At 38.9% G+C, this 15941-nt stretch overlaps 1 protein-coding gene across 1 annotated transcript in view; it reads right to left on the bottom strand.

The window, feature by feature from the left end:
• Positions 1–1723: 1723 nt before the first annotated feature.
• The window catches only part of TBCK (TBC1 domain containing kinase), a 131779-nt gene continuing 117561 nt past the window's right edge, over positions 1724–15941 (bottom strand). Inside the window, exon 26 of the mRNA XM_053461521.1 lies at positions 1724–1913. Coding sequence (XP_053317496.1) covers positions 1803–1913 — 111 coding nt within the window. The 3' untranslated portion in view covers positions 1724–1802. The remainder of the gene's footprint in view (positions 1914–15941) is intronic.

The raw sequence follows: 15941 nt of genomic DNA, 5'->3' as shown, positions 1-15941 counted from the left end.
GGTTTCCATACATTTTAATGAGTGCTAATAAATTCATCCAGTCCAAATAATGAAATACACACAATTCTTTATTAAGCAATGTCTTATTTAAAAGTGTACAAAAGTATGTAGCTGATCAATGAGTCAGGATTTTCACGGTGGATAATTTATAAAATAAAAACCAATGGAATGATATACTTATCAATATTATTACACATTTTACTAATCTCATATTTTATCTATATACTTTGATTAAAGAAGAGATCATGTGTGGGTGTAAATACAGTCACATATAAGCTGCTTGAAAGTGGTGCAACGTGGTGAAGTTGGAGATGGAACATTCTTATGATTTCTACGGAGACTGTAGAACTTTTACCATCGTGCATACCATAATTCTCTTTATAGGAAAATCTCACCATGTTCATGAGTGTGAACTCCATCACGCTTGCCCCAAGTTATGGTCTGCTGATATATATGCCCACCATAATATTGGATGATAAAAGACTTGCATTTGTTATCTTTTTCTACAAAAAAACAACCAGTGGCAACCACAATAAAAGCTTTTAAAAGCTTTTATTGTAAACTACCAGCTGCTTTAAATTTTGGTGATATATTTCTGGATACACTTGTAAACCACCCGAATTTGTCGCACATATAAACATGGGCATTCTAGGGAATGGAGCAAGAATGAATTGTAGGAGAACAGTGATGAGTGAGAATGTTATGGCCGCTGGGTCTTGCCATCTACGACTTCATGATACATAGATAACTACAAGGACATCACAACCAAAGAACATTAACAATCATTCAACATACTAGCACTTTAATATGATTCCCTTAAACATTAGAATGAATGCCACATTTCTGTAGAGTATCAGATTCATATTATTTCCCTTCTTAACCATTTTCATTAAAATGCAAAAAGAAAACCTTAAAAGCAAAGGAGTTCAGCAATGTGTTTGGCTTTTGTTAGCCAGTTGCACCCTAATGCACAGTCAATGAGTTCTGATGGCTTCTTGAAAACCTGGACATACACACCTTACATACTCTAATCTACAAACACCATGCTATAATCCATGTTCTTTGTTACGGATTTAGAACTGTCACACAGAACACAAGACTGAATCCGAAAACAAGGCAGACAAACTAAGTTCTGATCAGTACATGTGACAACTGGCATTAATGAAATTAATGTGCAATTCTACAGCAGAAACCTCTTGACACATGAAGTTTATGACCGAAGACTATTTTTCTAACAGGGCTTGACAAATGGATAAAAAAGGCTCATAAATTGTTAATGATGGCACATACATTTCCGTACTATTTTATATAGAAAACTATGGATGTAACTTTCTCTGGCTCCTACATAAAATATTTCTCAACACACTTCTTAGTCTTACAGCACAGTACTTGCCTGTAGGGCTACTGCGTAAAAGTGAAGTAAAGCAAGGTTTATTGTACATTTACTTAAGTATTGTTTGTATCTTTATGAAATATAGTAATGTTACTGCACGAACAGAAAAAATGTCACAGAATATAACGTAAGACATTTCTGTGACACTACAGAAGGAAAAACATATCCCTGTTACATTTTAGTAATAGTTATCCGTATTGCTCACATTAATGCATGTTGGGTGGGAATCATGGACTTGATAGTTTTTTCATCAGATGTAGATGTAAAGTTAAATCCCGTGCAGCAGCGACTGGTAGGGATGAAGATGCTGAATCAAACCTCACTGGCGTACGCCAAATTCATTACAATGGACGCATGGGAAAGTCAGATAGGCTTCTCTTCTTCACACATTTTCAACCATGTTCAAAAGTCATATCTGGGGTGAGGGAACAGTCAGCAGACCAGTAGGCTTCATCTTGTTAATTCCCCCGTCCAGGATGCAAACTCTCGGATATCCCAGTTTAACCAGGTGAGCTGCAAACTATAAGAAAAGTATTTAGTACAATGTCAGAGACCCGGAGACAGATACGCAAGTCCAGCGTGCAAAACATATGGCACACAGTACAGAAAAACATTCCAAAACACACACACATACACATACATACATATGGTACAACGCAACTTAGATTGGACCCAGTATTATCTTATCACTTCCCTGGCCCAAAGTTCATCTCCCCACCCATACAAAAGCTGTTCGAACTAACAAGTAATGATTTAACAAATGGACAGACACAGGTTAATCATGCCGACCCTGACTTTAGGAGGTTAAGATGACTGCTCCTTAAATATGCATAAAAGGCTTATTTTTAATATGCCTTTTATGCTTTTTAGGTTGTACCCTCCCCTATTTTTTATATTTTTGGTGTTTGCTGGTGCTTATTTGCAGGTTCTGACCAAACCTTGGGGTTGAGCAGCCCCCACCTGCCACACAGATGCCTCATTAATGGTGTCCAGCAGAAGGCTTTACATTGCTTGAGAGTCTCATTTGGGTTACAATGCAGCGCAGTCCCAGCTACTTGGTAAGCAATAAAGCCATAAACTACTAGAAGAAGAAATATTGTTGTTACATTTTATGGGGGCACATTTCAGAATTTCCTCAATATAGACACAGAAAATTAGATGGGCCTTGCCAAACTTAGGTTACTTTCACGTAGTAGCGGGTTAAGCGATACACAGTATGGCCACATAGTGTGACGGAATCTCCAATATTTATATTTGTGTTTTTTGAATGGTACTCACTGAGTATGCACTGAATTCTTGCTTTGTTTTGTATTGATTTGGGTCAGATGGGAGCGCTTAACATGTGGGAATCAAAAATATATAGAAGCACAATAGTGAAATATTGCGAAAAAACATAAAGCAATGTGAGTAAAGGTAAAATATTGTTCCTTCAAGTGTGGTATAAATGAGATTCCTCCCTATAAATGAGAGGAGACTCATTTATACCACACTTAGAGGAACAATCTTCCCTTTGTGGACGAGTAGCAGTCCCACTAAAGGACTGATCCTATTATAAGAAGTTTCCAGCCATTTGGAGCTATATATATATATATATATATGTTCTGCACACCACCAGTTGGCATGCCTTTATTTTGTGGTTTTAACCATATACCGTATTTGCTCGATTATAAGACGAGGTTTTTTTCAGAGCAAATGCTCTGAAAAATACCCCTCGTCTTCTAATCGGGGTCGTCTTCTAATCAGACCTCAAATAGAGGTCTGATTAGGAGACTAAGATCCAGATCCCCCGCACCGCTGCAGGGGACCTGGATCCTCCTGTCTCACCCGACCCCCCCATCATACACACTTACCGGTGCTTCCTGATGTGTTGCCGGGGCAGCGGGTTGACGTCTACGCGATCCGCGTAGACAACGTCCGCTGCAGCCGGAAGGAGGTGTGGCTAGCAGCGGGGGTTGTCTGCGTCCGTCGCATACACCTTCCCCGACTGTCAGAGATCAGACTTCCCCGCACCGGTGCCGCACCGGTGCGGGGAACTCTGATCTCTGACAGCCGGGGAAAGTATACGCGACGGACGCATACAAACCCCCGCTGCTAGCCACACCTCCTTCCGGCTGCAGCAGAAGGCGACGCCAACCCGCTGCCCCGGCTGGAAGCACCGGTAAGAGAGGGGGGAGAGCGGGGGAAGGGGGGTGAGAGAGGGGGGGAGAGAGAGAGAGAGTGTGTGTGTGTGTGTGTGTTAGTTAGTTAAATGGGGGTATAGGGTGTGTGTGTGTTAAATGGGCATAGGGCATTTCTGGAGTGGCGTTAAGGGGGCATTTAATAGAGCACTCTGCCTCCTGAAATGCCTTATACCTCCCTATATGCCACTCTGCCCCATAATATGCCTTTTAACCCCCTAAATGCCAGAGTGGCATATAGGGGTATAAGGCATTTCTGGAGGCAGAGTGCTCTATACAATGCCTTTTAACTCCCTTAATGCCACTCTGCCTCCTGAAATGCCTTATACCTCCCTATATGCCACTCTGCCCCATAATATGCATTTTAACCCCCTAAATGCCAGAATGGGATATAGGGGTATAAGGCATTTCTGGAGGCAGAGTGGAACATAGGGGGGTCAAAAGGCATACCATGGGGCACAGTGGCATATAGAGGGTTAAAAGGCATATCATGGGCCACAGTGCCATATTGGAGTGGCAAGCCTGGGGGCAGATGTGCGTAACTGGGGGACAGGTTGGAAAATACAAGAAATAAAAACAAAAAAAATCTTTTTCTCAATCATAGCTTTTATTAAAAAAAATAGTTTACATGAATTAACATTTACTGGTAAAACTTTTTTCCTTTGGGGTCGTCTTATATTCAGGCTTTTTCTTTTTTTCCTAAGTTAATATTCAGATTTTGGGGGGTCGTCTTATAATCAGGGTCGTCTTATAATCGAGCAAATACGGTATATTCTATACAAAACTCTGTTTTCGCAGTAATTATTAAAAGATGTTTTCTACATGATTTTGATGGGCTCATTGACCATGGAGGCTTAGAGTAGTGCAATATTTCACCTTTACTCACACTGCTTTATATTTTGTGCAATATTACACGATTGTGTTATGATTTATTTCTGTTTCCCACATGTTCTGCTACTCCATCCGGTCCACATCTATTTTTTGCTGTACTTAAGGAAGTACTTTTGGTGATCGCTGCAGAAATAGTAGGGGAGTTATTTTTCCATATTGGTGTACACGTTCACGTGGAGTGTGTATTTGTTTCTTATTTGTTTTATATCGTCAATATGTCTGTTACTTATTTTAATCAGTGAATACCTTTGCATTGGTTTATTTAGTGTTTGGAAAAGTGACAGATCTACTTGAAGTGTTAGTAAAATCTCTCTTGCTTCAGTCCTGCCACCTGCTAAGCAGATTGTTAAAAATAACATGCCAAATCAAAGACATATTTCTTATCTATGTAAGTCAGCACCAATATAGTGGTACCATCTCCTTCACAGTGATATTACGGACTAAATAGGGGGCTAAAATTACGTGTTGAAAGGCAGACTAATCACATCACTGGCAGTAAATACCTACCAGAGGTGCAAACTATACAGCACACATCAAACGCATATTTTACCCTGTGAATGCTGAATGCCTACTAGATCCTGGCTCAACAAAAGCGGCCACATGGAAATGTCTTACACAGCTGTCATGCTCCTCTAGATGTGCTCTTTTGTCAAGTATCAGGTTAAAGCCTTCACAAAAAGGTCAAAAGCTTAAAAATGTCAGTATTATACTTTGGCTTAATCAAATCAAAAGGATATGTGGGTGAGTTTGTTTCATTTAAAACAATAAATAAATCAGAGATCAGGGTTATTGTGAAGGCAATGTGGATTGCACATTAATTAGGATTACTAATAGGATAACTTTAGGATAACTAAACAAAACAAACCACTTGATTCATGTTCAAAAAAAAACCCTAACTAGAATAATACCCAATGCTTTTTCACATGCTACACTATTGTTTCTTATTTTTTAACTCTGGATTGTGGGCAAGGAAGGAATTTGTATGTACATTTCTAGTGGGAGCGATGCAAGGTGTTTGGGCACCTATTTTTTTTAAACATTTAAAAAAATTAAAAATAATTTTTTATATACTTTAGACCCCTGGAAGTTTTTAAAGACCTCAGGGATTTCTCTTGAAACTGTATGAGGTACCTTATATGATGCCATGGCGACATCAAAGGAGTGTCTCAAATTTTTTGTTAGAATTGCTAGCTCCTAATGACAGAGGAGGCCCCAGGGTGTCAAATGACACTGACCTCCTGAGTACAAGCAGGGAAATGTCTCAGCGGGTGATAAAACCATAGAACTTATCATTATGTCCTCGGTCATCTAGGGCCTGACAGGATGTAATAGCGTGTCCTAAGGTCACTAAGTGTTTAATACAGCTGTATAATTCATCAGACCAGGCCACCTTTTTCCATTACTCCACAGTCCAGTCTTTATGCTCATGTGCCCATTGTAGGGGCTTTCAGCAGCGCACAGGGGTCAGCATGGGCACCCTGACTGGTCTGCAGACCCATACTCAACAAACTGTGATGCACCGTGTGTTCTGACACTTTTCTATCAGAACCAGCAATTTGAGCTTCAGTAGCTCGTCTGTTGGATTTTAGCACACGGGCCAGCCTTTGCGCCACACGTGCATTGGCCGACCACTACCCTGATGCTGGTTCACCGCTTTCCTTCCTTGGACCACCTTTAATAGGTTCTGACCACTGCAGACCCAGAACACTACACAAGAGCTGCAGTCTTCAGATGGTATAACCCATGCCTCTAGCCATCACAATTTGGACCTTTTTAAAGTCGCTCATATTCTTACTCATTTTTTTTGCATCAACTTTGGAGACGAAATCTTCACTTGCTGTCTAAAGTATCCCACCCACTGACAGGTGCCATGATAACAAGATTATCAGTGTTATTCACTTCACCTGTCATAATGATCTGGCTGATCGATGTATCTCCTCTTGGTTTGAGCAAAATACTTTGTAGATCAGTTACTACCCCTCTCTGTGGACTGTCTTAGGTACAAATAAGTTTGTCATAAGATAAGATAAGGACCATTCTTCACAAAGTAGAATGTAGCATCACCAACTATGAAGACCTCAGAGGCATGAAAAAAGGGCCCTTTGAAATCTTATGTTGTGTTATCATCTTACTTAATAAACGTTCATCTACTAAAAGATATAGCAAACTTCTTTGGACTTTATGCTCTGGGACCAATATTGCGATAAACATTTTTGTTTTCTAGCTCCATCACATTTAGTACTGAAGTAAGAAATGATTCAACACACATGAGAAAGGTCCTGCTAGAATACAAGCTGTAGCACTCTTTCAATAAGCCTGCCCTCTGTGGAGAAAGACCAGAGGGCGAGCACAGGCTACAGTTCAACCAAGCTGATTCTGTTTTTCTTCCATACCCTATGGCCATTTGTGTAATTTCACCTAAAAATGTTTATAGGCCAAGTTCATGAAATCAGAAGTACTTCTCCCAACCTAGCCCACTGCTATGTCTCAAACTGGTTACCAGCAATGACATTCTACTAGAGTGTTCAATGTCAAAGGTGGCTGTAAAGGCCACAAGGTTCACAACCCCTTAGGTAAAAAAAACCACTTAAACAGGATTACAAGTATAACAACAGTTTGGGCCAGGATTAACGGTTATGTATCAGAAAAGCAATATTTTGGGGATTTAAGTGACTTTGAACGTGGGATGGTTGTTGGCGCCAGACGGGCTGGTCTGAGTATTTCGCAAAATGCTGATATGCTGGGGATTTCATGCACAACCATCTCTAAGGTTTACAGAGTATGGTCCAAAAAGAGAAAATATCCAGTGAGCAACAGTTGTGTGGATGAAAATGCCTTGTTGATGTCAGAGGTCAGAGGAGAATGGGCAGACTGGTTCAAGATGACAGAAAGGCAATAGTAACTCAAATACAACCAAGGTATGCAGAATACCATCTCTGAACGCACAACACGTTGAACCTTGAAACAGATGAGCTACAGCGGCAGAAGACCACAACAGGAGCCAATCCTGTCAGCTAAGTACAGGAAACCGAGGCTACAATTCACACAGGCTCACCACAATTGGACAATGGAAGACTGGAAGAACATTGCCTGGTCTCATGAGTCTCGATTCCAGCTGGCAGTAAACAACATGGAAGCATGGATTCATCCTGCCTTGCATGAACAGTTCAGGCTGTTGGTGGTGGTGTAATGGTGTGGGGGACATTTTCTTGGCACACTTTGGGCCCCTTAGTACCGATTGAGCATCATTTAAAAGCGACAGCCTACCTGAGTATTGTTGCTGACCATGTCTATCCCTTTATGACCACAGTGTACCCATCTTCTGATGGCTACTTCCAGCAGGATAATGCATCATGTCACAAAGCTTATCTCAAACTGGTTTCTTGAACATGACAATAAGTTCACTGTACTCCAATGGCCTCCACAGTCACCAGATCTCAATCCAATAGAGAACCTTTGGAATATGGTGGAAGATTCACATCATGGATGTGCAGCCGACAAATCTGCAGCAACTGTGTGATGCCATCATGTCCATATGGACCAAAATCTCTGAGGAATGTTTCCAGGACTTTGTAGAAGACAAAAGGGGTCCAACTAGCAAGGTGTACCTAATAAAGTGGCCAGTGAGTGTATACACACACATACAGTAAATGCTTGCTAAATACATGTGCCTACAATCTCAAATTGTACAGAGATAAGCAGATATAGCTTCTAAAACATTATTGGAATCTTTTTGTGTTATAGTGTATTATATATAGAGATTAATGCTTTCATGGCTTCTAAAAATATCATGACTTTTGTCTTTAGCACACTTGCTTGCTAATTTAAGAAAGAACCCTATGGTGGCATGCCCAATTGGTTCAGCTAGGGTGAACATTTCATATCCCTGATTCCAACATGATTTATGAAGGGTAAACCCCAGGAACATCTAAGCCAGCCATGTATAATTGCATAGCTCAATTAGTGAGGAGAGTTTTAATATATCACTCACATTAACAAAGTGACTCTGATGTAGTAGGGTGGCAGCTCGCATGGAGAGTGAGAGCTGCAGTAATGCCATGACTCTCCGTGAGATAAAAGGGTGAGGGAGCAATGGGAGCTGCCTGGGTAATAGAAGGAGATGTATATGTATGTATATGTATGGTGTTAGCGTGTGTGTGCGCATGTGTCTGACATTAGCATGGATGTGTGTGTCAGCATATGGTGTTAAAGTGTGAGCCTAGTTACATTACAAATGCAAACACCACACTGAGTTAATTGTTTATGGTAACGAAGAGCTGCCTATGCTAGTTAAGATCCTTTCCCACACATTTAAATTAGTTGGCGGGTCCATCTAGGTGACTAGGACTGAGACATCATATTGTTAACCAAACGTTTCTCTGCCCTGGATGCGAGCCCTAAATGCATACAAAGAGCAGCTATATAGCTATTACAAACGTATTTTGTTTGTGACACAAAATGACATTTTTTTTAAAAAAAAAAGTAATTCATTTTAGGGAAATAAAAAAATCATACATATTTTCTTAGAAGAAATTAATTTCCTTTTATACATCAGGTCTTGTTTTTACATCCAGTGTAAGTTAACTCCTTTGGAAATAAAAATGCTGCAGGGATGTGCCCGCATGAACAGTTTTTGTTAGGAAGGCGTTTACATATTTGTGAAAATAAGCACCTAACAATTACTTTACTGTATGTCCTAATTTATACCAGACAGGATGATTGCTTGATCAAAGAACCGATGACTAGAATGGATGACAGCTTGAGAAGCACATTTTTTTTTTAAGTCAAAATCCTATCATGACAGGAAATTATTTGAGATGTCTAACAAAAAACATTGAGTTTTGTGGACTGGTTTCTTAAGAGGATAAAACAATTAAATCCTAAAATGGTACAATGTTTACACCCAACAGTGTGAAATCCACTTGGTGGTTTATATTTTTTAAAACCCCTTTAATATTTGTATTATATCCACTATTATTTTTTATTTATTTTTTTTACAAAGGGTCTATATCCAGGATTCACTTTGTTAGCATGTTCTCTGTTGAGAACAACTTTTTTGGCACAACCAAATTATTTGTAAAGAATATTTGAAATTATTAAAAAAAAAAAAAAAATCTGAGCCTGAGCAGTCAAAAATTTCAGTCTTTGATGATTTATTTATTTTTTATCAAGGACTAAGCTGTCCCTAATGGCCATGATTATTTCCATCTCAGCCTGTACATTTACAGATATATAAGTACCAGCTCAGCCTGTACACACAATAAATGTTGTGAACGCACATTCACACACTCCTAATACATTTCACCATTCACATACACTGTATAAGGCAAAAGAAGGCTGAGGGCATATCTGTATTTCTTCATGTTAAAAAATGGCACAAATTTACTTTTAATTAAATATGGCTATAAAAATGATCGCATTAAAAAAAAATAAAAAAAATAAAAGCCTTTTGAAGCGCCAAAACACAGAACGCTAAGCATTGCCGTTTTGATTTATAGCAAATGTGTGTAAAGAGTGCTTTGCGTGGCTTATGAAAAGCTTTAGAAGTGAAAAAAGCCAAGCTAACTTGGAATGAGATTGTAGCTTTCATCTCACATTATTTACATTCTCTTAAAAGCTCAGCATTTTTATTCCAGTTGGTTAAAGCATGTTTGGCACAGGGGCGGAAAAACTATAACAAAGGTTTTTTTTATCCGTGCCAGCACAGAAATAGCGCTGGGGTTGGTCAGATTTTTTTTTATGATCTAAGCTCTCTCTCCATTTTACTAATCCCTTCCTTATTTAACATCAAATGAAGCCTGGGGTTCAGCTTTTACCATTAGCAGTGACTGTGGACTGAGCAAAGGCCTTTGAAAGCTGTTGCAAAATTGTACCTTGAAAGGGGATACCGCCTGCATTAAAAAACGTTCCATATGCTTTGTTAATCTGGATCCATGCCATAACTGTTACAATTATATATGGCTGCACAATCTCCTGGCCACACGGACTCCCTGTGTCTTCGGAAATGAATGCTTTTATGTAGAATTTAGTTTCTAGGTCACTTTTTCATACCCATACCCCTATGTACATCTTTCCTCCTTTGATGTACTTCTTTTCTATGAGTATTGCAGAAATAATAAGAATAATAATAACAATGTATGGCAGAAATTGTGTTTACAAATCATAGTATACTAATAACCCGCTTAATAAAAAATACACAATGAGACATAAAAAGCCTTAAGAGGGGAAACACGGAATGTTAGCTAACCCCCCCCCAAGTGGTATTTAAATCGTCCCTCTTTGGCCATTTGAATTGTTGTGAGATGTGCTCTCCTTACCACTTGTTAAGTGAGTCAAATTGTTACGTCAAATACTACTTGTTATGTCATGTGTACAGCGCCACGGGATATGATAGTGCTATATAAAACAATAATTACCAGTTAGTTTTAGGATGTAGTAAACTGTTTTTTCACGTTGATAAGTAAATCAAAACACTTTGGGGAACAATAATAAATAGTTATTCGCTAACCTGATGTGGTTGCCACAGTCCAGTGTCTAAAAGATGCTTGGACCATTGTGCACAGACTGAAAAATCCTAAACTCATATCGCAAATTCCTATGGGATGCTTCTGCAAGTATTATAAGTGCATTGCCTAAAATTGTGCTTGTGGCATACTAGTAAGTATAAACTTAATTTCTAACCTATATACACATACCTTTGATGTGCACGTACTACCTCCTGCTATTTGTAGACGGAGATGGGAACGTGTCACAGAGCACGTAATTGCCTAAACAGTTATGCTGGAAATGGAGTGAAAACGTCCTTCTGCAAAGCATCTACTGTCGATAAAAATAGCAAACCACGTCTTTATTTGTGACAATACTCACTTCACGTACGGAGCTACTGACGTCAGCTCAGGCTAGTATAGCAGCTTTGTCTGCAAGGCAAAACCTAGCTATAGCTAACACAGAATAGACTGTGGGTGAAACGCAGACCTTTATGTAATTTATTCTGCTTCAAGTAACAAAACACAACTATACTACTGACTATACAAATCTACAGATAACAAATAACAGTGGAAGCTCCTCTTTCGTTTGTTTGATTTTTTTATTTAAACATTATATTTGATATTTTTATAAACAAACTATTTTGTTGTTATCACACCAGCTATTAAAGAGCACAAGGAGATACCTTGTACGCTTTCTGGTGACAAGCCAGTTTCCAGGGTCTCTCTGAGTTCACATGCAGTGAAGCAAGTAGGCTGTAGCATTGGGAAACAGATCCTTATCACAGAGCATGACCCACTGGATAACAGCAACCTGCACTTCATCTCAGCCCCTTTACTCACTGAGGAGAGGTTAGTTTCTAATCTCGACACTGCTTCAAACAGCATTCAAGAAGAGAGAGAGAGAAAGGAGAGAGATAAGAGAGAGATAGAGTAAGATAGAGACAGAAAGGAGAGAGAAAGGAGAGAGAAAGGAGAGAGAAAGAGATAGAGTAAGATAGAGACAGAAAGGAGAGAGAAAGAGAGAGAGATAGAGATAGAGTGAGAGATAGAGTGAGAGAGAGAGAGAAGAAATAAGGAAGCATTGCCAAACACTAACCTACATCCACCAGGCAAGCCTAAAAACTTGATTTTCCAACAGAAATCCTATAGTGCAAGGGATTCTGGGTAGGTATATGCAAAGTCACTTTAACAATGAGGATATAAAGGTGCAGAAGCCAGACCACCACTCATGGGCAGCTGTTTTGTCGTTTAGTGGACTCATCATTACATACATATATATATCTTTATCTAAATATATATATTTATATATTACGTTGTGCTCTTTTTCATCACACTTAGGGTTAACGGAGATAGACTACAGGTATAAGGAAGTGATAAACAACCACAATGGCACACAACATGTTTTCATATGCAATTCTAATGTAATTTCAAAGCACGTTACAAGGCAATTACTGGTTGGAAATATTTATCACATACGCACATCCTATGATGATTTCATTAAAGTGCTAAGTATTAAAGGGCCCTGTAGAAGTGTGAACATTTATATTGCCGACCTGCCTTTATGGATAATGAATCTAACTTTTATGCATGGATGTCTTTGTCTCCTGTTCACATGTAATTATTCTGCAACATTAACCTGCAAATTGCAATCATGATTTAGCTGAGAAATAAGGCTGACCAAGGAAGTATTTCACAGGAAAAGTTAAATATCCATACCGAAAACAACTGTTATCTTAGCTTACAGCTAATTAGAACTTTTTTATGTTTTAAATGCATTGACCCCCCCCCAGAAAGGCAAACAATTTATATTGTTGACTGAAATATAGGAACTGTGGAAAGACACTCACAATGCATCATCAAGTCAGTGACCGAGGAACCATAGCTCCGTAAAAAAAAGACAACAATTTCTCTTGGCCGTGTTTTCAGATAGAGACCATCAGGCATGTTCCCAGCATATTTTGCCCAATGACATTCTGTTCCCACACATGATTTTTAGCTTGCTTGTGAGTAAAAGATAAAAGATGAAAAATGGTATTTTTGGAAGAACTATTTTTGGAAACCATCCGAAAATGTGACCAAGATAAAGAGTGATCTTTTTTCTTACCCCCCTTTAATTTTGTGTCTTACGCATGAGGATAAAGCAGTTGCAAACTGCCACTGAGGAGTTACAAGACAACAATGAATGGAAAGAATGCCATATGAAAAGTCTAAAATATCTGTGTTCTGAAAATGTAACAAACCGTTACACTTGCTGAACAACAAAAACTGACTTGGCAGATTTCTGTTCTGGCTGTCTGGCAGCTTTGGTTCACCTTCAAAACCCGTTCATGTGAGACCAATTTCAAATCTGTTCCGAATTTCTGTCTTTGAAATTTTTTTTTATAATATAATTGCTGAAATAGAGACGTAATCCCAGCAATGGGAACTGTGGTTCTAATGGTTAACCTTGGCTTTTGTTGCTGGGGAAGTCCCTCTCTGTTGATCACTGTAGTTTGAGAGTGGTACTATAGCTCTTTGGCAAGCCATGTACCCCAACAAGAACCTGCCAAAAAATTGATGAGGAGGATAAAAAACTACCAATTAATAACATTAGGTGTTAACACTCTTTTTAAAATGGCAACCAAAAAGTACGTCTCCTACTTTCTCAATGATACTCTTTGGGGTTTGCGTCTGGTAAGGGCAGTGCCTACACTCTACATATCATTCTATGGGCATCAGCCCAGACAGCCAAGATCTCTGTGACTCGCTCACCACAACTGGCACTCCCACCACCACCATAACATTATCGGTCTTGGAGACACTAATTTAGGTAGGATAGGGCTTACCTCTCGGAAAGGAGAAGGAAGAGGGATAGGAAAAAGAGAATATAGAGAATAGAGACTGAGTGGGGGCAGAAAGAGTGAACTGGGGGGGGGAGTGCTAAAGAAATGCCCTGAAGAAGAGGTTCCTGAAGGGGGTATAAATACCCCTCCCACAAATACAGGAGAAAACTGACTTTACACTTGTGATGGGTGTAAAACAAGAGCAAAAACACCCCCTTTAGTAAGATAGGGGCCAAATAAATGAACCAATGTTGAATTTAGGAGTAGAGTATGATTTATTAATAAAGGCTGTGTTAACTGAGATATCATTTGCAAGGTGTTTAAAGGTTCTTCTCAATTCCTGGGCTGGGTTTGGGATGTGGGCTAAGAAGGGCCTATCCAGATGAGGTAGGGAAACCTTTCGTTGAATGCCCCATATGTATAATTTCATAGTGTTGGGGTGACGTTTGAGATTTAGTGTGGAAGAAGGGGACAAAAGGTAGAACTGAATCTAGGGAGAATGGGCGTGAATAGGGAGCATGGCATACATTTACATGGTTTAAATCTATATAAAAGTTTTATTTGGAGTTAGCTATATTCAGTTCTCTACGGTTGTCTTAAATTATGAAAGCACAGGGTCCTTTCACACACAGTTTTCGTGGAACACAATGGAACAGAATACATTAGAATAAATTATCATGGTCATCCATGCACTTTCTATGAATCTTTTCTCATGAATACCTCCGTGAAACTCAGCAATCGGAACTATTTAAGAAAAGAAGCAATATTTCAACATTTGCCTGGGTATGCAACAGAAAACGAAAAATCTACGTGGGTGGACTTGATTACATCATTCCCCTACTAATTCAATGCTGCATTCAGTGTCTTTCTTTTGTGGGTCTTTCAGTTTTCAATGGTAACATCTGTCAGAGATATTTTTGTGAAAGCAAAGCAAATTATCAGTTGTAGTTTAAATTATCATATTATTTTGCTAAATAGGCCGGTCATTAATATTCCCAAAATGACAAAACCAGCTCTACAAGATCTTTTCTGAAGTTTGTGTGATCAATATTCTCTTTAAACTGGTGAAGCTGCACTAGGATATCTCCGTCCCAATTCTCAACATTTTTTGTGTCTTCTGAACTCGCCCTTCAGCGCTGGATTCCTTGAACCTTAGGTAAGATGTAAATTAAGGCACCTGCTGAAAATAAAGATTTTGTACGAACATGACCTAAGGTTATTGATAAATGTAGAGAACGACAGCTGTCTCTGACATGCATATGTGTGTGTCTCTCTCTCTAGTTAGTAGGTTTTCTCATCAATTCAGTCATTGTAAAGTCCTTGATATAAGATTGGGAACCTAATGTCACCTAAGACTGTAGTTAAAGCCTAGATACAGTATGCTGTAATGGTTCCAGACAATTAGTGTTGTTGTTGTATCAGTCTCAAAAAGCTCTTTTCTAGAAGCTTAGAATGTTATTAAAGTGTTCTACAGACCCACAATAATAATAATGTATACTTAAACAGGAGAAAAGTCAGAAATTTTACTGTGTAAGTGAATTTCATAATTTGTCTCGTGGACACTTTAGCTTCATAAACCGATCAACAGGTCACAAAGCCAAATAAGATGCCTGTTTCCTGAGCCACATCTCTAATCACACACCCTACAACAAAAGTGTCACTTTGGCCATGAAAATGACAGAATTTCTCTTCCATGGTATACATAAATAGGTAGAGGAAAAAATAGCTTAATGAGTATTAACAATAGATTTGACTGAGGTGGTACACGATTCAGATCCCACAGTACATATTTCTCTAGGTAAGTCACTGGAAATATCCCTGAGAAGACTTACATGATTATCCTGCTATATGATAAAACAAGTCTTCATTAATATAACACATTTAGAATGAATAGCTGCTTTGTGGCAAATGTTGGGTTGAGGCCCCCTTCTCTAATTTCTGGTTTCATGTGTGTTGTTGTTCACCCTGCCTAAAGCAACCAAACTATTCACGGTTTGTTTATTTTAACACATAATTTCCAGGGGTGTACATTAGCGTTATTATAGCACAGTTATGTAATTATCCTGTCATAATACAGGAAGGTTCATACATGTTATGGGTTATGTGGCATTGTGAGAAACAGGGTGGAATCTTTCTTCTAAAATCAATTACAGACACTTTTGCTGAACAT

The sequence above is a fragment of the Spea bombifrons genome, chromosome 1 (assembly GCF_027358695.1).
Source record: "Spea bombifrons isolate aSpeBom1 chromosome 1, aSpeBom1.2.pri, whole genome shotgun sequence".
Taxonomy (NCBI): domain Eukaryota; kingdom Metazoa; phylum Chordata; class Amphibia; order Anura; family Pelobatidae; genus Spea; species Spea bombifrons.
The sequence above is the reverse complement of the archived record's forward strand: the minus strand, read 5'-3'. Positions and strand labels throughout refer to the sequence as shown.